Genomic DNA, 22,053 nt, shown 5'->3' on the forward strand with positions numbered 1-22,053 from the left:
ATATGCTTTCTACTCTACCACAGCTGTCCTGGGCCCAGGTGTCCGAAAACTGAGAGAGGGGATTTGTCTCTCCTGCCAAACCACACCTAGAACAGTCCCCTGCTTCTGAGGCTCTGATGACCTACAGGAGAGGTCAAGAGTTAGAAATCCTGGAGACTCCTGGGGAATTTTTGCCTCCAACCTTGGGGAGATCTTCCTGGTAATAGGGAGGAGACAATCAAATTAGAAGCTGCCTGGCAGGCTGCCAGGAGGTGGTTCTCCTGAATCTGGTTCCGCCCTCTCTCTCCATCCATTTAAGAAGGTGATGAGGGCATAGGGAATCACACAGAACAAGATGACTGGTACCCAGCAGCTGAAGTGGGTTCGAGGGGTGGGACTTGTGCTGGGCAGGCGTCCTCAGGTACTGCTCAACTAGTTTCCTGGTACCTATTCCTTTCAGAGCAGTTTTTGTTTCCCTTAGATCTGTTTATTCTCTAGTTCCTCTGTTTCTTCTCCTCTACCTCCACCCTCCTTTCATCTCCCCCAGCTGGGACTCCCTGTTTTCCTGCTTTTCTGTATCCTGGTCTCCCCTGTCCCTCCATCTCCGCATGTCTCCTTCTCTGACTCTCACTTTCCTGATTCATTCTCACATGTATTCTCCTCATTCCTCTACTCTCCCTTCCACTTTCTCCCCAAACCTGGCTCTTCTCCTGATCTTCCCATGTGCATCTCCACATTCTCCCATCCTTCACTCTCTGCCTTCCCTCTTTGTTGCTCCCATCTCTGTTTTACCCATTGAACTGACTCTCCTTTCTCATCATACTCATCACCTTGTCTCGACAGTCCCTTTGACTCCTCCGTGACCCTTATCTCTTTTTCTTCCCCCACCTAACCCCCCCCAAGTCTTTGTCTCTTCCTTTTCTGTCATGGTTTCTCTTTTCTAGACTTGGGCTAGGAACATGTTTGGGTATGTGACAGAAAATGAAGCTGTGTATACGTGTGTGCAATTGGGTGGGGGTCAGCCCTCTGTACCCAGCCCTGTTATAGGGCAGGAAGGATGTTTCTTGAGCTAGATAAAGGAGGATAGGGCTGTGGTAAGACCAGAATCCACTGAATCCCCTTCCCTCAACCTTCTGCCCCTTAGATGTTCATCCTCTCCGTGCTTTGGTCTGATGGCAGTGACAGCCTCATCTACAGGACCTTCCAGGAGTTCCGCCAATTCCATGTGAGACACCATCCTAGCCACAGCCCCATGGGATCCTCAAGAATCAACCCCTTTACCCTGCCTGATCCTGGGATGTATACTTAGGTTGCATTCTGGGGGCTACCTAATGACTGCCTTGAACCTAGGGGCTCCCTCCCAGCCCATCTGTTACCCCTTCATCACCTAACTCCCTTATTTAAAGCCCCCCCATGACCCTGATTCTATCTTCTCAGAAAAGACTGAAGAACTCCTTTCCCTTGGAGGCAGGTTTGCTGAAGAATTCAGACTGTGTCCTCCCCAAGTTTCAAGGTTAGGGGACTGGTGAAAAGAATGGGATAGGTGGGTGGGGGATCTCTGGGCTGAGTGGACCACTAGGCACTGGGCCAGCCTGAGAAAGGGTCCTGGGACCTCAGGGTGTGGGATCCCATAGGAAAGAAAAAGGGAGCTCTAGGGCTCAGGGCTGAGGGGAGTGGGGGGCCTGGGATTTCACAGGAATCTCTGCTTTTCCTATAGATGCCTCAGTACTCCCCAGTGGAAGGACACGAAGGGGACTGACCAGGTTACGGCTGCTAGAAGCCTATTCTCAGAAACTTCTGGAGGTCACAGAGATGGTATCTCAAAGTAAGGTGGTCACTGACTTTTTCCAGCCCCAGCCTGGGGACCTGGAGCCTGTCCTGCCCCACAACAGGTATTTGTGAGTCCCCATATGCTCAGTCTTCCTAATCAGATCAAGCTTTCACTGTCCACCCTGTGAAGGTTTAGGGGTGGGTGAGATCACAATGACTGAGAAAAGCAGACTCATATAAGGACACAGAAAATGGGACTGACTGGGGAAGCTGAGAGAAGGGAAGAAAAGCTCTGCATGGGCTGCATCAGGAAAGGTTTATTGGAAGCGATGGGATTTAAAAGGCCTCAGAATTATTTTCCATTCCTAAGAGGCCCAGTGTAGAATTCCCTCTACATTCCCCTGTAATTGTACAGCCTCTGCTTGACAAGGCTCCCAGTGACAGGACATTCACTGCCTCCTGTTCCATGTCTAAACAATCCTGTTAAGTTCTTCCTTACAATTGGTGGGAATTGACCTCCTAGTAACGACTCTCCCACTCTCGAGCATTGGTCCAACCAAATTCTGCCATATGAGACCAAGCAGAACAAGTCTAGCATGGGGCAGTGTGGTATGGTGGACAGAGAGCTAGCTTTGAAACCCAGAAGGCCTGGGTTCAAGTCATGCCCTGACACATACTGGGTAAGGCTCTCTGACACTATAAGCTGTTGACCTCTATTAGTAACAGGAATTCCCCTTTATGTCAATGAAATCGCAGATCCTTGACTTGTCCCCTATCCTCTTCCACTGAACAACTCTTCTAGTATTTGCAGGTGTTAATTACGCTGTCAGTCTGGGGAACAGCAGACCAGAAGGAAGTCAGAAATGACTGGGAGGTGGATTAGGGCTAGTTTCTCAGGAATGGGTAGGGCCAGGCTAAGAGAAAGGGGAGGTGTAATAGGAAGGCATTCCAGATAGGAGCCAAAGACTGAGCAAAGGTCCGGATGTGGAAATGAATCTGACATCCTCAAGGATGGCAAGGTATGAAAAAGAGGTGTTGCTAGATGGAAAGTTCAAATGTCAGTCTAAGAAGTGGGGAGGAACTTCCACCGGCAGAAAATCTTGTACAGGGTGTAGAAAAGTCCCAATTCCAGAGGGTTAAAGCTAACTCATCTCAACTGTCATCTATGTCTTACCTTGCTTATCTTGGGTCTTTTCTTAAAGCTTGGTGATCGTGCCCTCTCCTTGGGAGAGACCAGAAAGGAGTCCAAAGAAGCCCCCAGTCCTAGAACCAGACATCCACACCCTGGAGGCCCAGACTTTCCGGTGTCTTGATAGCTTCAGTACTCAGGACACCAGGGGCAGGTCCTTTAAAGCTAAAGCTGGAGAAGAGCTGGATGTGTTGCTTAAAGAACCCACAGGTGGGAGGGCTTGGGGGACTGTGGAAGGGGGAGGACATGGAAAAGATGTAAAGATGGGGGCCTCAGCCCTGGATCCTGGGGGAGGGAGACTTTCAGTTGATGGAGATCCTAGAGAGACAGGGGGTCTTAGCCTAAATATCCTATCCTTGTGTCCCTGTTTTTTGGGGGAAAGAGGACAGGAACCCCAAGGAAATGGAAGTATTAGCTTGAGGGGATAGGGACATTCAGGGGAAATACTTTTATTCCTGGGGGACCCCAGGGGCAGGAGAGTCTGAGCCTTTGGGAAGGAATGGGAACTCTTAGATGGGGATCCAGGGGGCAAGGATAGGTTCTTTAATCTGACAGCGGAGCAAGATCCTTCAAATGTTGGGAATTCATATTTGATAGGGAGAGTATGTCCATGTGTGCCCATGCATACATGTCAGTATCAATAAGTAGTTACCTCCCTATTTCCTTCCTAACCCATGTAAGTAAAACCTGTTCCCTCTTACTTGCTGAGTTTTAGGGGTCGGGTTGTCTACATCCCAGTATAATCTTCCTTCCCCACTCCCCAGGCTGGTGGTTGGTGGAAAATGAGGACAAACAGATAGCTTGGTTTCCTGCACCCTACCTGGAGGAGGCATCTCCAAGACAGGGATGCAAGGAGATGCCCCAGATACCCTGCAGTGGTAAGTGCCCCTGATCTTGGTCTGGACCCCTCCTTTCTGTGATCCAACCAAGGGAGGGGGAAGGAAAGTGGCCAGTCTCGCGCTGGGATCTGTGCCCAGCTATGTTCCCCATCTGTAAAACAGATGATCTTTAGAGCTCCTCCCAGCTCTGAACCCTATGACCCTGCATGGCTGGGTAGGATAAGACATCCTCCTGGTCAGGCTTACCTTAGTCTCCCGATATTCCTGGGGACCACCCCAGGAGGAAACAGCATCCTGGATCGCCCCTTTCCACCCCATCCAGGGCTGACGTTCTGCACCACCGAAGCTTACAAGAGCAGCCGGGAGGACGAGCTGTCCGTGCCCACGGGGGCCAGAGTCACCGTGCTACAGGAGTCCGAGTGCGGCTGGTGGCAGTGCCGGTGTGTAAGGGTGCAGGCTGGCTGCGCACGGCGGTGGGAAGGGGAGGAGGGGAGGAGGAGGTGCGGCTCTGCCCTCCCCAAGCTCCGGGCGTGTGTGTGACGGCTCCCCCCACCTCAGGTACCGCGACCGCCTGGGGCTGCTACCAGCCGTGCTCCTGTGCCCGGACCCCATGAACACCAGCGGACTGGGCGTGCTCCTGAACGCGGCCCCGGCCAACCTGGCCCCAGGACCCTCCGGCGGAGCTGAAGCCGAGCCCGACGAAGGCCGCCTGCCCCCGCACCCCCAGCCCGCCCCTCCCACCAGCCCCAACTCAAGCTCAGACTCGGGCTCGGGCAGCGACGAGGGGGAGGACTGCAGTGCCATGGCGGGCACCGGCCCCACACCTGTCGTACCCCCCCGGCCCAGGCGAGGGGACATCCTGCGGAGGTGCTGCACGCTGACCCGCAAGGCCCTTTTCAGTCCAGAGGCACGGAAGCCTCCTGGGCCAGCGCCTCCTGCACCTGGCCCACCCTCGGCCAAGCCACTCCCAGCCACACCTGCTTCACCCCATCCCCCCAGCCAGCCTGGCCTAGACTCCCAGATAAATCCTTCGGATACCAGGTTATGAAGTTCTGCTTCTCCAGTGGCAGGATGTCTGCCTTTATATTAGAGGCCTTGTCCCTGTGGGATTTAGTCCTGAATGGTTTTGTTTTTAATTTGTACGTGTGTAAATAAAGGACCCTTTCCAGGAGTGGGCCAGCAGAGCCTGCCTGCTTTCTCCCTCACCACCTCCAAAGTGAAGGTCCCCAGACCCCAACCTTGTGTTTCTGACCTATGTGACTTTGGGTTCACCAACTGCCTCCACAGAAAAGACCTGAGTTCAAATTCTGCTGTCGCTTTCTGCCCTTATAACCTTAGTCAAAAATCACTGGTCCTCCTGGGCCTGAGTTATCTGAGAGGTCTGTATCAGAGGGTTTCTTAGACCCTTGATCTGGTGCCTCTAACTGAGCTCCTGAACACTCAGGCAGGTTTCCCAGTCCATCTTTTATCTCCTGTAGAATACCCAGACATCCTGGATCTCATTTGTTTAAAGTCACACTGGAAATACTCCAATACAACAACCACTCTCCCTTCTCCCCAGCTGTGAGCTCCCTTGGGGCAGGGCCCAGAGCAGGCCTCAGGAAATGAAGAAAAACAGGCAGACACACACCTCATCACCCACTGGGTTCAGGGAGTTCAGACCCATGTTTCAGGGGCATCTGGGACAGGAATCCTGTGAGTGTACCCGGGAAGATTTGTGAAAGCTGCTCCCTTTGACCAGACAAAGGAGGGTTGAGTCCCAGATAAGGGAAATGCTTGTGAGTTTTGATAAACTTTTATACAAAATGTTGTTACAAAGGCTGTAGGGCTGGGGAGGCTGAGGTCTCTGGTAGCTTCATTGTCTGCCATAAGAAGTCCAAGAACATGGCAGCCTGCAGTGTCCGGCTGATCCGTTGGAAGTGTCTCTCTGAGGAAGGGGGGAGGCAGGTGAAGGGAGAGGTGAGGGCAGATTCTGGACCCACTTCACTCTGCCAGGCTCCAGATTGAGCCCCTCCCTTCTCCCCACAGGGGCCATCCCTAGCACAGGGCCTAGTGGTCACTCACCCGTGTAGGGCAGCAGTGCCTCTAACGCAACCCGGACTCCCTCATAGGCCAGCAGCTTTTCAGGACTCTCGTGCCGCAGCAGGACGCCCAGCACAGCTTGGGCTTCATGGCAGTGTCGGGAATTTGTGTTCCATGTGACAGAGAATCTCAAAAGGGCCTCTGGGAATAGGCCAGGGAAGAGGTCAGGGTCCAGCTCAGCCTCCCTCCCTCCACACTCCCCAAAGTCCCTGATGGGCACTGACCTTTCTGGTCCTTCCGGAGCCTTAGCACCTTTTCCTCCAGCTTCTTAGGACCCTCGACATCTTTCAAGATGGCTATGTGGAGGAAGGGAGGGCAAGTCCGGGGAAAAGAAGAGAAAGCTGGGGATTTATATCCAGCTCAACCTCAATCACTCCCCAGGCAATTCCATCCCTTCCCTTCTGGTACTTCCAGCCCTTTGAAGTCACTGACCTTTGACAACTGTCAACACAGTGTGTGGCCTGTCCAGAGAGATGGCCAGGCCCAGGGCCCGAAGGTACTGCTTTTCTTGGAGCAGGTTAGAGAGCTCCTGCTGCCTAAGGGGAGGTGGAGAGTCAGTGGGGAAGGGCCAGGAGAGGGATGAGAGCCCAGGAAGCCTCTGGGATGGGTTGGGGGGGATGCTGCAGGTGTTATCCCTGGGACTTACTTCAAGATTTGTTCCTCCTGCCGGGCCTGCTCTTCTGCCTGCTCTGTCTCAGTCACATCCTGGAAACAGAGTCATTTAGCTTAGGGTAGGGGAGGCCAAGAAGAGACAGCTCCCGCCCCAGGCAGCTGGGCTCTCACTCACCTTCCACAGGAGGATGCGAGCATCACTTGCTCCACTCACAACTGCTTCATCCTGCCGGTTGCAATGCAGCCCCCACACCTTGTCCTCGTGCCCATCCAGTGTCCGCACACACTCGTTGGTTTTGATAGTCCAGAGTTTGAGCAGGCCATCTGAGCCACTGCAATGACCAGAAAGGAAGCAATATCAGAGCCCCAGGTCAGACCTCCCACATCAGAATCCCTGCCCCGGTCCCCAGCCCCCACTGACCTGGACAGCAGCTGTGTCCCTCGGCTCACAAAGGTCACTCTCAGCACTGACGCATCATGACCTTCAAATGTCTGGGGATGAGAAAAAGGGAATGGAATGTGCAGCACAGGCAGGGCAGAGGCCCAGCCTCCCTCACTCTGGACCAGTAGGGGACAAGGTAAGGAGGATTACCTTGAGGCAACTGAAGTCCTGAAGACCCCAAAGCTTCAGGGAGCCATCGGCTGAGGCTGTGGCCAGCACCTGGTCCATAGGGGAAAACTGAACACACCACACACCTCGCCGATGGCCGGAGAAGACACCGAGTAGGGAGAAATCCGGCAGGGACCAGAGCTTGGCTGTTCGGTCCTGGGAACCTGATGCTAACAGCTTGTCGTTTGGAGACACAGCCACGCTGTTAATGTCCTAGAGAAGGGAGAAGGGAAGCTGTGATTGGGGAGAGGATAGTGACTCTGGCTCCTCCCAGTCTCTAGATGACAATCTCCTGTCTTGGTGTTACCTTGTCATGGGCCCGCTGGGTGGCTTGAGCCTGGAGAGCAATAGGGTCACAGTTGGGGTCTCGGCTCAGTTTCTTGGATGTCACTACCTCAGGAAGGGGCCACAGTTTTAAGGTACAGTCCTGGCTCCCTGTCACCAGGAAGGCCTCCTTCAGCCTGACACCAGGAGATGAAAGAGATGCAGAATTCATGATGTAGCCTCCACCCTAACCCAGGTCACATATTCTCACCCCAGAACTACTGCAAGGTTCCTAAGTCATGTCCCTGCCTTGAGTCTGTCTTACGATGCTCTGATGGGAGTGGTTCCCTATTCTTTAAAGGATAATAACAATAGTAGGTGGCCTTTGTAAAGGATTTTACAAATATGATCTCATTTTAGCCTCCTGATAACACAGGCAGGATAGAGGTTAAATGGCTTGATCAAGATCACACAGCTGGTAAGTGTCTGAGGCAGGATTTGAATTCAGGTCTTCCTGAGTCAAGGTCTAGCTCTCTTATCTACTGCTTAGTGTGGCCTCAACCCACCTCATCTCATTGGAAGCTCCTGCTTCAGATTCCTGCATTCTAGACAAGCCTGACAATTCTCTACTTCTGAATAAAGCTGCATTTCCCTGGCTCCGTACCTGTGTTTGAATAGTTTTTTCTTTCTTAAGATGCTACACTCCTTCATGCCCTCCCTCTTTGTCTGTCTGTCTTTTGAAACTCAGCACTAGCCCCCTCTGCCCTCACTCCCTCTGGGAAGTCTTCCCTGACTGCACCAGGCCACAGTGGCTTTACTCTTGAGTCCCCAAGTCCCACATTCCCAGACCTTGTGCACAGCCCAACATGCCCTGTTTTCTCATTCTCCTAGGTCTAAGTTTTGTCTCCCTAAAGGCAGTGAGCTCCGGGAGGGCAGGGCAGCGTCTGCTTGCTGCTTCTGCCTCCTCAAACCATGAGCTTCCAAAGGCCTTCAGGGTGGGCCCCTTTTCAGACCGGGAGCTCCTTCAACATGGGGAGGGAGAAGAGCTTGGCTTTGCTCTCTGAGCCTGATGGAAGTGGTCCCGGGCCTCAGGTGCAGCACCTGGAGCAGCTGATGGTGCCTATGCCATGGGTATGGCCAGAACCATGGGCTATGCAATGCACTTTCCCAGACACATTCATTCTCCATATGCGCACACTCTGGTCCTGGGACAGGGGAAATAGAGGAAGTGAAGAGTGGTTAATATGGTGAGATATGGCCTGTTCTCCTTACCCCCGCCCCCCAGCCACAATCTCCCTGTCTCCATAGGGAAGTCCTCACCTTGGCGCAGCTGGAAAAGAGCCGGCCTTTCCGGAAAACATCCAAAGCCATGATTATGTCTGTGGGGAGAAAAGGAACTGAAAATCAGAGGCTTAGACTTAGATAGTACCTTAGGGATCTGGTTCAACCACTTCATTTTACAGACGAGGAAACTGAGGCTTACAATGGAGAAACGACTTGCCCAAGGGTTGCACACATGGCAAGCAGAAAAGTTGAGATTTGAACTCAGATCAGATTCAGTGCTCTTTTCAGCACTAAAAGGCTCCCAGGGTGTATTCCCAAACTTCAATGAGGCATCCCCACTTCTGTTTAGTAAGGGAAATTTCAAGGACTGGAGAAACCTCTGGAGTCCTGGGTCAGGAATTATAATCCAGAGGAAATCAGAGGATCAAAGAGGTGACTCAGAAGAACTAGAGGGAGACCAAGACTTACCTGTATGCCCACACAGGATCTGGCAATCAGATGTTTCCAGCTCAAACACTTTCAGTCGGGGGCTATTTGTGGCAACAACAATGTGGGAATCTTCAGGACCCAGGAACCTCACATCCAACACATCCTCATTGTAGCCAGCAAACTGGATAAGGAGAGAAGCAAATGAATGCCAGGAATACCACCCCCTATTCCACTACCTACCTCTGGAATATGGGAACTGAAGGTGATGGCCATGACAGCACCCACCTGTTTGTGAAGGCGAAGGGTGTGGGCCTCATAGAGGAGGATGTTGTGCTCAGCTGTGACAGCCATGATCAGTCCAGCAGATGGGACCAGGGCACAGTGTGTGATCTCCCGCCCAGGGCCACCTTCACCAAGGATAGGTTTCTGGGTATGAACACAGTTCCCAGATTCAACCTCCCATACCCGAAGCACTCCTAGACCGGACACACACAAAAGATATTTCAGACATGGGGAGAAACAGATCAGAGATGGAGAACTGGAAACAGTTGGAGCATGTTGGAGATAAAAGTAGGGCACCACCAATCCTGAGATATGGCCAGGAGCCTCTCCCCTCCCCACCAGAAACCCCTACTCGCCTCGATCTCCAGCTGTGAGTAAATGCAGCCCTGGGGTGCTCACACCCAGGGCAGGAGCCTCCCCTTTTGGAAGCAGCACCACAGACTCCACACTCTAGAAGAAAGAGGATCAGGAGGGTCAGTCAGTCAGTTACTCTGGACCTGATCCCAGGTCTCTCTTCCCTCCCACCACCCCAGACTCACCTCAAAAACAGGGACTGTCTTCACTGATGTCCGCATCTTCAAGTCCCACACAGTACAGATCTTGTCCCGGCCAGAGCTGCCAGGGGAATGTGAACCCAGTCAATCCCTGAGCACACTCAGTACCCATTCCATCCCCTGGGACCCCAAAAGAGGAATCTCCTCTCCCCAAACCCAGGATCCAAATATAAGGCTTCTCTAGAGCCACTGACCTGACCATGGTGTGGCCATCATCGCTGAAGGCCAGTGAAGTGACCGCACTGTAGTGACTGTTTAGCATGGCCAGGCAGGTCCCAGCCTGAAGACCCCAGACACGAATGGTGCAGTCCATGGCAGAAGAGAAAAGCAGGAGCTGCTCAGGGTCTGGATGGAAGGCCACAAGGCTGGGGATGATTAGAGACAGGGGTCACCTAACTCTGGCTCCTTCCAGATCCCTGGGTCACAGCCTCAATTCCCAACTCTGGTGATCCCATTTGTAAAATGGGTTGAACCCAAGACTTACTGGACAACTCCAGGGGAGCCACGTAAGTGGTGAGTCCCGTATCTTCGTTCCAAGTCCCAGACACGCACTGCTCCATCACAGCCACCTGCAGAGAGAGAAAGAGAGAGTAACATGGGACAAAATGAGAAGGGATATACAGCCTTGGAACTCAGTCTCGCCCCTAAATTCCTGGGTGTACATCTTGTTTTACTGCCATTCAAGCCTTATCAAACCCTGATCCTGGATGACTTCCATCATCTCCCTATCCATTCTTACTCACTCAGGGGGATGGAGCTAGAAAAATCACATAACTGCCTGGACAAGATCCAGTACAAACTTGTTACCAAATCTCAGCTGGGACTTCGCTGCAGCAAGGTAACCCTTGTATCCTCTCTAATTAATACACTGGCTTTTCCAAACTTCTTCTCTCCTTCAGCCCCCTGCACTCCCCTCCCCCACCCCTCACACCTGCATCTCACAGTCCTAACACCATCCCTCATTCTCTTCTGATGAAAAGGGGCACTGTTCCCCACCGAGGCCAACCTCCTATTTCAAATACATACCTTTGATCTCATCCTTTCCCATCTCCTTCAGCATAACCCTTCCCTGCTTCAATCTTTTATCTACTGGCTCCTTCCTTGATGCCTCCAAACATCCCCCAAATCCTTCCTAATTTTAAAAGACTCTCTCCAGACTCTACCATCCCCTCAAGCTATTATTCTATATCTGTTCTTTTTTTAAATCAAACTCCCTCCCTCCCCTCTTACATATTTTTCATCCCTTTGAAATCTGGTTTCCAAGCTCATCAATCAAATGAAAAGGCTTTCTCCAAAGTCACCAAGTCTTCCAATATCCAAATCCGAAAGCCTCCCCCTATTACCCTCCCCAGTGCTCACCTTTCTGACCTCTACAGCAAGACACTGATGACAACCTTTTCTTCCGGAATATTGTCCCTTCTCTGGATTCATGAGACTATTCTCATTTGGTTCACCACCTATCTTGTTGGATTTTCCCTTCTCAAGTCTCCTCTGTTGGCTCATCATTTATACCACACCCCATGAAGGTGAGTGTTCCCCAAGGCTCCAGCCTACGACCTGGCATCTTTTCCTCTGTGACCTCACTGGCTTACTTGCTCAAGACTCTAAGATCTATGTCTCCAATTCCAGCCTCTCTTCTGAAGCTGGCAACACATCACCAACTGTCTTTCTATTAGACATTTCAAACTGTTGGCTAGTGGGCACCTTAAACTCACCAAGTCCAAAAGAGAACTAACAATCTCTGTAAGCCCTGTTCTTGTCTCTTCTGAATTCCCTTACTTTGGCTAAGGAGTCCATCTTTTCAGTGTACACCTCAACTCCTCATTCTCCCTCACTCAACAATGCTAAAGCTTGTTGATTCTACCTCCAAAACACACCTGACATTCATCTTTTCTCTAACTCATGCAAGCCCCTAACCTACTTCAAGGAATCATCACATTTCCCCTCCACGATTACAACCACCCCATAATTGGTCTTTCTGCATTTCCTCTCCTGCACCTATCCTCTAAATAGCTTCCAAAATATTTTCCTTAAGTACAGATTTGATATTATACCTCTTCTCAATAATAACTCCAGTTAGTCCCCACTACTTCCAAGACCAACTATTAAAACCTCCATTTGTCATTTTCTAGGTGACCTTTCACAACCTGACCTCAACCTACCTTCCCACCTTTGTTTTACATTACTTTCTCATTGGCGAACTCTAAGACTCAGTTAACCTGGAGTTCTGGGTGTTCCTTGAACAGGACACCTTATCTCTTGTTTCTTTGCCTTTGTCCTAGTTACCTCCTAGGCCCCAAATGCACTCATCCCGATTTACTTTCAAAGCTTCCATCCTCTCCATGAAACCTTTCTTGATCTCTCCAGCTGCAAGCATCTTCTCTCCAAAATTATCTTATATCTCTTTTGCATATCTGTACATACTGCCTTCCCTGGTTGGACTGTACACTCTTTGAAAACAGGGCTTTAGTCTTCGTATCCCTAGCACCTATTACAGGACCTACCATACAGCAGGTGTTTGATAAATGTGTGTTGACTGACTACCTGTGGCCAGCAGTGTGGATGTTGGGTCAAAAGCCATGGAGGCCACGGGTGCTGTGTGTACGGCCTTCCAAACACGTATGACATTGCCTTCACGCCAGGCCCACTGAGCTAGTAATAATGCACGGCTCCCAGTTACTAAGATCTGGGGAAGAAGGAAAAGGGATAGGGGTTAGGATCAGGGGTCCGGAAAGTAATTCCCCCATCACCCTCTCCCCCACCACACACACACCTCGTTGTTGGGGCTGAGGTCAAATGCTGTGATGTTCTCCTGGTCTTCCTGGGGAAAAGAGGCAAGTTGAAAGGAGATGTAGGAAAGAAGAGGAATGTACATGGTAAAAGTAGTATTAACATTCATGGTGAACTCTGGGCAGCGAGGTGGTGCAGTGGATAAAGTGCCCGGCCTGGAGTCAGAAAAGCTTGAGTTCAAACATGGCCTCAGATACCCTGGGCAAGTCACTTCACCCTGCTTGCCTCCATTTCCTCATCTGTAAAATAAGCTGGAGAAGGAACTGGCAAACCACTCCAGTATCTTCGCCCAGAAAACCCCACAGGGGGTCACAAGTCGTGCGTGGCAACAAAGAAACCATTGCAGGGTGAGGGCTGAAGGGCACTTTGCCAGCTAGAACGCTGTGCAGGAGGGGCTGCGATCACCCCGACTTTGCAGATGAGGGCCCGGAGGCTGAGCGGGAGGGCCGGGCGGCCCCTAGCGGCCTCTCCCCCGGCTCACCTGCTGCAGGGTCCTCACGAGGTGTCCGGAAGTGGCGTCCACGACATTGACCGCGGACCCGCAGACGCAGAACAGGAGCTGTCCATCTGCGGACGCCTGAGGGAGGAGGGGGAGGGCGGTGAGTGGGGGAGGGCCCCCCTCCCCCGCCCGGCCCGGAGCCCCGCCCCCCCCGCCCGGGGCCGCCCCCCACCTCCCGCCGCCCGCGCCCCAGGGCCCGCACCTGGACTTTGCCTCCTTTGTAGAAAGGCTCGATCCGCTGCTGCACCGCGTAGCTGCGGGGACAGGAAAGGCCCCGCTGGGGACGGCAGGCCCGGAGGGCCCCGCCGCCCCCCGACCCCGGCCCCTTGGACACCCTTCCCCGCCCTCCGTGGGCCCTGATCGGCCCACGCCTTACTTGGTCTTGAAGCGCAGACCGCGAGCCCCAGTCCCGGCCGTCTCCGCCATCCCGGTCCGGTCCCGGTCCCGGTGCCGGCCCCGGCTGCGGCTGTCCGACGACGCAACGCCAGCGCCGGCACGTGCGGCGGGGGAGCGGATCGCGGGGACACTGCTTTCCGGCGCGCCATGATGACGTCGCCCAGTGACGTCACCGCAGGCGGGCCAGGTTCTTTCTGCACGTGGTCTGGTGGGTGCTGGGAGGGGCTGCTTTTGAGAGACTCTGGGGCAAAGGGTGGAGGCGGTGTAGACAGAATTGTAAGTGTATGACGGCTGGGAGGATTCTCGGAGAAGCATGGATGACTGTGGAGACGGGCTCCGAACCCACAAACCCCCACTTCTCCCTCTCAGGGCCTGATCTCGGAAAGCCCTCTCTGCCCACAACCTTCCGCTCTTCACTGCGCCGCTAGGGGGCGCTGGAGCGCTGGATTTGGACTCCGGAAGACCCGGGGTGCGAATTCTACTAACTACTTAGTTAGCACGTGCCTGGTACAGAGTAGGCGCTTAATAAGTGTTGGGACTGATGGTGTTCGGACTGTGTGATCCCGGGCAAAGCCTACCCTCTCCGAGCTTCAGTTTTCTCCTGTAAAATGAAGATGATAGTAGGAGCCCCCAGGGCTAGCACGGTCCCGTCCTGGGCCCGAACCCTTCCCCAGGCGTCCCGTCTCCCCCTTGTGGCCAGCAGTCGCAGTCTCAGCCGTGCCGGGACTTCAGGACAGCTCGTCTAGGACAGAAGCCTGCGCAAGCCTTGGCTCGCAGTCAGCCCTGACGTCCCGGGCAGGACCAGGGAGAGTTACTGTTGCAACTTCAGGGCTGATCCCAGAGAATTCTGGGAGAAACGTGCTCCCCACGCCTCCTGACAGGGTGCATGCTTGTTACTGACAGTAATGATTATTTTAAGCTTTATGTTAATAAACTTGTTTTTTTTTAATAAGTAAAATGAGGATGCTGTCGTCTACTTAACAGGGCTGAGGGAGAATGAAGTAAAACACTTAGTAATTATATATTATATAAAATGGTGCTACGTAAATGTATGATATGTAAAATGTGTATTATATAAAAGATTTCCTCTTCCTATTTACTCACTGAGAAATCAACTCCTGTAGATTATTGAGCCAGTCTCTGAAGAATATTGTGGATATAGGTGAGATTTTCCAAACGCTGGGGATACATGCTTTTTGATCTTGATTGTATTTCCACAATACTCAAATTGTTTCTTTCTATCTGTTTGTAATATTTTCTCCTTGACCTGGGAACTCTGAAATTTGGCCATAATGTTCCTAGGAGTTTCTCTTTTTAGGTCTCTTTCAGGAGGTGATTGGTGGATTCTTTCAGTATTTATTTTGCCCTCTGATTCTAGAATATCAAGGCAGTTTTCCTTGATAATTTCATGAAAGATAATGTCTAGGCTCTTTTTTTGATCATGACTTTCAGGTAGTCCCATAATTTTTAAATTGTCTCTCCTAAATCTATTTTCCAGGTCAGTTGTTCTTCCAATGAGTTATTTCACATTATCTTCCATTTTTTCTTTCTCTTGGTTTTGTTATGTAATTTGTTGGTTTATCATACAGTCGTTAGCTTTCCTCAGCTCCACTCTCATTTCTAAAGCACTATTTTCTTCAGTGAGCTTTTGAACCTCCTTTTCCATGAAGCTAATTCTGCCTTCTAAAGTCTTCTTCTCCTCATTGGCTTTTTGAACCTCTTTTTCCAATTGAGTTAGCCTATTTTTAAAGATGTAACTTTCCTCAGCATTTTTTTGGTTGTCTTTTAGCAAGCTGCTGACTCGAAAAAGCTCTTCTATGGCCTAAGCCCATTTCATATTCATTTTGGAGATACTGGAGGCAGAAGCCTTGACTACCTCTGACAGTATGCATTATTCTTCCTCATCTGAAAGGATGGAAGGAGATACCTGTTCACCAAGAAAGTAACCTTCTATTGTCTTTTTTTTTTCCCCTTTTTTTGGGCATTTTCCCAGCCAGTTACTTGACTTCTGAATCCTTTGTCAAGAGGAGGGTCCTAGTGCTCCTCCTTCTCCCAGGACCATGCTCAGGCCTGAGATTCAGATCCTCTACTCAATTTCCCCAGAGGCTTTAAGCTGAGCTGCTTGGACAATGGACTCAGGCTGCTTCTGCAGCCACCATAAAACCTCCTGCTGCCAGCTGCTGCTGCCGCCACTGCCTCTGCCACCTCCTGAGGCCAGTGCTGGGGGGACCTGCTCCCCTCTTGCCCAGGTGGGAAAGCCCTCCCACACTGACTTTTGAAGCTTTCTTTGTTGCTTGTGGGTTAAGGGATCTGGGACCCTCCCTGCTGGGGATTCTGCCCTGGAGGCCTGTTCTGGTCCTGTTCCTCCCCATGCTGTGCTGCCAGGGCTGGGCTCCACTCCACTCAGTGTCCTGTGGGATAGACCTTTCCTGTTGGCCTTCCAGGTTACTTTCGGCTGGAAATCTCCTTCATTCTGTCGTTCTGTGGCTTCTGCTGCTCTAGAATTTGTTGAGTTATTTTTACAGGTGTTTTGTGGGCTGTGGGGGAAGCGCTAGAGTGTATGTATCTTTCTACTCTGCCATCTTGGCTCCACCCCCTCAGTCTAGTTTCAGTGAACTTATTAAAAATATTTGGAGAACCATTTTCAATATAATTAGTTTCCTTTTTAGTCGTACGTATTTTATTTTATGCATTTAAAAACAATGAGATTCTGTCTGTGTTCGTTCTTCATTTTTGAAGAAGACCACGACATCAGAGAAATGATGATGTGACTTGCATTTGACTTTAAGTAAGGGAGGGCTGTGCAAGGTCACCAGCCTCACTTTCTCCTCCTGAACCATCTGGGTCCAGTGACCCGGTCCATCAGGATGACTGGAGATGGCCCAGGATGCAATGGGAGACCTTGGCCTTTTTAGGCTGGCCTTTTCAGGTACTCAGAGGGAGGTAGCACCTTGAGTGAATAGGCCTCTTTAAGAAGTAGTCAGGGAATGACCCTTTTAATGAACAAAAGAAAAATAACTAAATCAACAGAAACTGTTGCTAGTGATAATCATTGTTGTCCAGCCCATGGGCTTCAGAGTGTACTGGCTTTAAGGTTTTGGGAACGAGAAGGAAAAGAAGGAAGGAAGGAAGGAAGGGAAATCTAGCTAGTAAACTCCAAATCCCCAAAGGAGGGTCAGACAGATAGAAGGGAGAAAATGAGCTGGGTTCCCACTCAGGTAGCTGTGCCTGCTCACAATCAGCGTTTGTCCTTCATTTTTGAAGAAGACCATGACGTTGAGATTATAGACTTCACCAGACTGCCAAAGGGATCCATGGAAAAAAAAGGCTAACCCCTGGCTTTATGGTTTCGCCCAGCGTTATGAGTCACCCTTTCCAGAATGTGTTCCAGCTTATTAATGTCTTCCTTCTTAGACTCTATCAGACCCCAGCTCTTAATATTCCTCCAAACCCCAACCATGCTCCTGGGGGTGGGCGTGGAGGGGTGGTGCCCATTCTCTCCCAGCTCAGCTCTAAAACATGCCATTAACAATACTTCAAATATTGTTTGACAGGTCAGATCTTCTTCCTTCATATCCAGTGTAGACCCTGGTTCTACTTCATTAATTCAATTACTGTCATGTCATACTAGAATCTCTCACACACCCCTGCCCCTGACGTTTCTTACTATACTCTTCTGTTAATCTCTAAATTTGGAGGTTATCTGCACTGTCCAGCTAGTCTGCTCTTAGGGTCCTTATTTTAGGGCAATCTACATGGGGAGGAGCCCTTGTAGAGAAGGGGGATCTCATGGCAACAGAAATAGGCTGCAGTGGAGACTGGGCCATGGAGGTCCTAGTAATATATGGAGTTTGGGGATTATCTCAAAGAGACACATGCTCCAGAAGAGTTTGGGGGGGGGGGGGGGGCACAGTGTGTAGACAGGGTAGTGCCTCAGAGTAGTGTTGGAGCTTCAAGGACAATTTTTAGACCACAGAGGACTCTCTCAGCAGTGTAGACTGGGCAGTGGAAGAAGGAAAAGCTGTTTCAGGGCTACTGAACTATAAGACCTAGGTTCAAACCTCAGCTTTAACACTTAATAACTATGTGATCAAGGGCAAATTAATCTTTCTGAACTTGTTTTTTTCATCTGTAAAATGAGGAGGATGATGTCATCTACTTAACAAGGCTGAGTGAGAATGAAGCAAAACACTTTGTAAAACTTAAATGGGAGAGTAAATGACAGCTATAGATAATATTGTTGGGGTATCCTCTGGGCAGCATAGACAGTTTCCTGGGGAAGAGGGGTACTGCTCAAGGCTGCAAGATATGGGGATGAAGTAGTTTTCTCAGAGGAGATGGGAGTCCTTGGAGGGAAATGTAACTTGGGATACCCTGTGTGTGTGTAGGGCGCATCGCAAGGCTGAGGAACAAGGCTTGGGACCCCTTGGGCTTCACCTTTATTCATCCTTCTCTATTTACAGTCATAGTAGCCTGGTCTTCCCCAGTTTTCCCTGGAGAAGGTCAACCCCAAGGGAGGGGATCTGGGCAGGAGTCCTGACCATCCAGCTGGGCAGGCGTTACACAGCAGCCCTAGGTGTCTCGGTGTTGATGTTGGATACATCCATGCTTTCCTCCTCTTCCTCCTCTTCCAGGAAGGTCTCCAGCCGGGTCAGCTGCCTTCGGATGAGGCTGGTGGCCCGGTGGATCCGCCTCATTCGATGTTGAAGGCGAGAGACTATGGCCCGGCCTTGTGCTCTCCGGCGGCCCCATGCCTCTCGGAGCTCACGGTAGCAGTTGTGGCTCTCCCTTTCAACAGCTGTGAGTGTGGTCCCACAGCCGAGGGGACAGCGCTGCTGTTGCCTGTGTCCACAACTCCGGCCATGTTCTGCTAAGGCTGCCCGCTGCACCCTAGCCATGCAGCCTGCATTAGGGCAAGGGGTGAGCTCAAAAGGACAGGAATCCAGGTGGATCCTACGCTGAGATAGGGGACAGGTGACACAGCAGCCAGCCTGGGAATTCTTGCACTGCACAGACACAGAGACAGAGTAAGGGGACACAAAGAAAGACAGAGAAGAGAAAGGTAGAGATGGGGGCAGGGGAGAGAAATAGAGAGGACAGGGGAGAGAGGAAAATAGAAGAGGGAAACAGAGTGACAAGAAAGAAGAAAAACAAGAGACAAAAGATGGAAAAGATCAGTAAGTAGCTCTGGGAAGCTTAAATTTAAGTTCAGCCACTTCTTATTGATAATATCCTCTCCTGGACCAAACCAATCTGCCTCCAAATACTGGATGGAAAGTAGTGGTTTTGAATGATCTATGCCCTCAGTCCTTTCCCAGTGTGGATGATCAAGGGACTGACATCAACAGTTACATTGGTTCTTCCCCTTCCCAACCTCTTGAAAAGTGAAGTTGCTTCCTGCTTTGTTTGATGGGTACTGCCATACCTTGACTTGCAGGCGGCCAATGGTTTTTCTGAGTCTGTGCACCTGGACCATCAGTTTCCTCTTCACTTCTTTCCTACAGCAAGGACATGTCTTTTGTCTGGGGAAGAGATAGAGAGTCAACAGACCAGCTTACCAGGCATGTTCCTTAGGAAATAATCCATACCCACCCACTACAGAGTATTCTGGACAAATGTTCCCATGACCCTTTGTAATGTGTTAGCTTATTAGCTAGCAGAATTCATTGAGGGAGCAATGGTCTCAAATATCTCCTCACTACTGGAAGGAAAGGGAAGAGGAGGGTGAAGGAAATGAGTTGGGAATGGCTGGGGCGGGGAGAAGAGGTAGTCATTGTCTGGGACCTTCCTAAAAAGGATTTTTTGTATAATGGATTTTCTTAAAGTGGAGTTTATCTTTAATCATGTCCTTGCCTTATTTTCACCTATACTGACACAGGTAAAAATGCCTACACTCATTCCCACTGAGTTGGGAGCGAGATTGCATATCCTACCTAGCCAGCCAGGTTAAGATGCATTTCTTGCAGAAGATATGCCCACATGGCAGTTTCACTGGTCGCTTGAGGACCCCGTGGCAGACAGAACATAGCAAGGCACAGTCTGGGGGGCTGGCAAAGAGGTTGAGATCATATCCACCACTCTGTAAGTTCAACCCAAGAAAGAACAGAACAGAGACATAGGATTAGTGACCAGGAGAAGATGGGATCCTCTCTCCCACCTGGCTTCTCTTCCCCTCCCCAACCTGCCCACTGGGGCATCAGCAAGAGGCTGGTTGTCTGATGTCAATACAAGAGTCCTCCCTCCTTTTCCAGAAGGAACTCAGCCCTTGAGTGCTCTATAATCTTTGAAGGCATGCTAAGTAACTTCACTAAAAAACAGGCACTCTGGCCATATAACCAATTGTTTACTAAGAAGGAAAATGGGACAAACTGGAACGAGTGTTCGATTTCTGGTCAACCCCCACCCCCCCACCTGTTCTTTAGTCATCCAGCACACCACGGGGGCCTGGATAAGCCCAAATCACATGCTCCAGAACTGAGTGCTGAGGTCATGGTCACATTGCCAATCTGGAGTTTCTGGAAGCCTGTACCCTCGGGCCAGATCATTCATACACTCCATTCATTCAAACACAGACTAGCAGTGATCATCAACTGAATTAGTAAAGTTTCTCTTAACACCAGATTCAGGCTTCCTAAGGAGTATTGTTCAGTTGTGTCCGACTCTTGGTGACCCCATTCGGGGTTTTCTGGAGTGGTTTACCATTTCCTTCTCCAGCTCATTTTACAGACGAGGAAATTGAGGCAAGCAGGGTTAAATGACTTGCCCAGAGTCGCACAGTTAGCAAATGTCTGAGGCTACCTTTGAACTCAGGTCTCCCTAACTCCATCTAGCTGCCTAAGTGTACATCCCATTTATTCTCAGCACTATAGTATTATCATGCTTTTTCTTTTTCTACAGCCCAAAGGATATACATTAACATAATAAAGAGAATGAAACCAGTTCGGAGGGAGAAATAACTTACCAGAGGTCACTTTGCTGCCTGAGACTGAGCCAGGCCTAGAGCCCAGATGTCTTTTTGGGGAAAGGTGAGACAAATTAAGGCAGACAAGAATCTGGGGAGACTTTTAATGGGTTGAACAGGGCTTATAGACCCCCACTACCACTCTGTTTAAGCTTCTAGTGACCTCCCCTAAGGAAGGTGCTACTTAGGGTCTCTGGAGCCAAAGGAACAGGCCCCCAGGCAACAATTCTCCCTTCTTTTGCCCTTACTATGGTGTAATGTACACTGAAAAATATGTGTGTCACCCCTTCACAGAGAACAGAAGTGGAGGAGAAGGCATGAACTCACCATGCTCGTGGTCTTGGGCAGCCGCACTACTGAGCCAAGCCAGGCTCAGACCCCATTTCACACCTCTAGTTCAGGTTGACATCACAGTCTCATTGTCTACCATCAACCAATCACAGCCTAGTCCTAGGGGCAGAGCCCGGCCAGAAAGGCTGATCAGGACCCAGTCAGGGGTGTTCCTGTCTTTTCTCCCTAGGTACCAGAAGGCCACAATGGGGACAGGATCAGACTGCAGTCATGGTCTGTTATCAGTTGCTTCTCCACTGTATATACTTTCATTTGATTCTCATACTCTTTGGCGGAGGACCGTGATGGTTTTTAACCTTTTTCACTGATGAAAAAACTGAACTCAGGTTTCTTCCAAGAGACAATGTAGTCCTTAATTTTACTGAGAAATTGAGGCCCTGGAAATTCAGGACTTTTTCCCACTGCAGACTTATGACAAGCTGTTGAACTCCAAGTCTAGGAGCACTGAACAGCCAAGTTAATTGCTAAATGAATGACTGTTATTCTGCCAGGGGATGACAAGCACACAATGAGTTCTAGAACTATCTGCTAATTTCCTATGATTTTTTGCAGAGTTCTTCCCCCTTTCTGGGCATTGGTAAAAATAAGTTTTGGATCAATGACCTTTGCTGGAGATTTCCAGTGTTTGGAACCTTCCCATTAGGAATCTATTTTTAAAAATTCTAGGCCTCCCCCATCCCCACTGCCAGGCTATAAAGGGATAATTACAATTTGTACTCAGGATCCAAAGGAGCCTGGAACCTCCATGCATTTAAGCACTTATTATGTACCAGACACTGCTAAGTCTAAGAGCTACAAAGAAAAAAGAGCATAGTTAGTAAGATTTCAGTAGTCCATGGTGGTAAATAAGGTCTAAGATGGAAAGGCAGGAGGTGGCCAGGTTATGAAGGACTACATAAGGTAGAGGATCATATATTTGAACTGGGAGGCAATAGAGAACTACTGAAGTTCATTGAATAGGGGCATGACAGTCAGACTTGCACTTATGAAGTGTCTTTTTGTTTCCTGAGAGCCATGAGAAATAACTCATTTTGCTAATGGGGAAATGTAAAAGGTTGTCACTTACAAATTACTCTTAAGATGGCAGCAATCATAACAAGAACCCAGAGCCAGTGAGATGGAAGCTTTTCAAATTGCATATACCACACACACAAAATGACAC

At 50.2% G+C, this 22,053-nt stretch overlaps 3 protein-coding genes across 3 annotated transcripts; 1 reads left to right on the forward strand and 2 right to left on the reverse strand.

Annotated features, from left to right (window-relative positions):
* Positions 1-334: 334 nt before the first annotated feature.
* NOXO1 (NADPH oxidase organizer 1) lies at positions 335-4,948 on the forward strand. Its single transcript, XM_072603697.1, has 8 exons — positions 335-400; positions 1,124-1,204; positions 1,417-1,492; positions 1,697-1,871; positions 2,952-3,148; positions 3,703-3,816; positions 4,100-4,217; positions 4,336-4,948. Exons 1-8 carry the CDS (start codon positions 335-337, stop codon positions 4,823-4,825), a joined length of 1,317 nt encoding a protein of 438 aa, XP_072459798.1. The 3' UTR covers positions 4,826-4,948.
* A 608-nt stretch (positions 4,949-5,556) lies between these two features.
* TBL3 (transducin beta like 3) lies at positions 5,557-14,654 on the reverse strand. Its single transcript, XM_072599556.1, has 22 exons — positions 13,560-14,654; positions 13,386-13,437; positions 13,166-13,261; positions 12,668-12,715; positions 12,439-12,580; positions 10,379-10,463; positions 10,089-10,259; positions 9,880-9,955; positions 9,697-9,790; positions 9,344-9,534; positions 9,098-9,239; positions 8,666-8,724; positions 8,447-8,550; positions 7,389-7,542; positions 7,064-7,294; positions 6,893-6,963; positions 6,647-6,803; positions 6,506-6,564; positions 6,292-6,395; positions 6,084-6,155; positions 5,842-6,000; positions 5,557-5,704 (listed from the first exon to the last, which is right to left on the reverse strand). Exons 1-22 carry the CDS (start codon positions 13,892-13,894, stop codon positions 5,589-5,591), a joined length of 2,718 nt encoding a protein of 905 aa, XP_072455657.1. The 5' UTR covers positions 13,895-14,654; the 3' UTR covers positions 5,557-5,588.
* A 3,347-nt stretch (positions 14,655-18,001) lies between these two features.
* RNF151 (ring finger protein 151) lies at positions 18,002-20,954 on the reverse strand. The gene is made up of 4 exons (XM_072599569.1): positions 20,868-20,954; positions 19,513-19,658; positions 19,005-19,101; positions 18,002-18,585 (listed from the first exon to the last, which is right to left on the reverse strand). The coding sequence occupies exons 1-4, from the start codon at positions 20,868-20,870 to the stop codon at positions 18,139-18,141; spliced, it is 693 nt and encodes a 230-aa protein (XP_072455670.1). The 5' UTR covers positions 20,871-20,954; the 3' UTR covers positions 18,002-18,138.
* Positions 20,955-22,053: the final 1,099 nt, after the last annotated feature.

This window comes from Notamacropus eugenii, chromosome 1 (genome assembly GCF_028372415.1).
Source record: "Notamacropus eugenii isolate mMacEug1 chromosome 1, mMacEug1.pri_v2, whole genome shotgun sequence".
Taxonomy (NCBI): Eukaryota; Metazoa; Chordata; class Mammalia; order Diprotodontia; family Macropodidae; genus Notamacropus; species Notamacropus eugenii.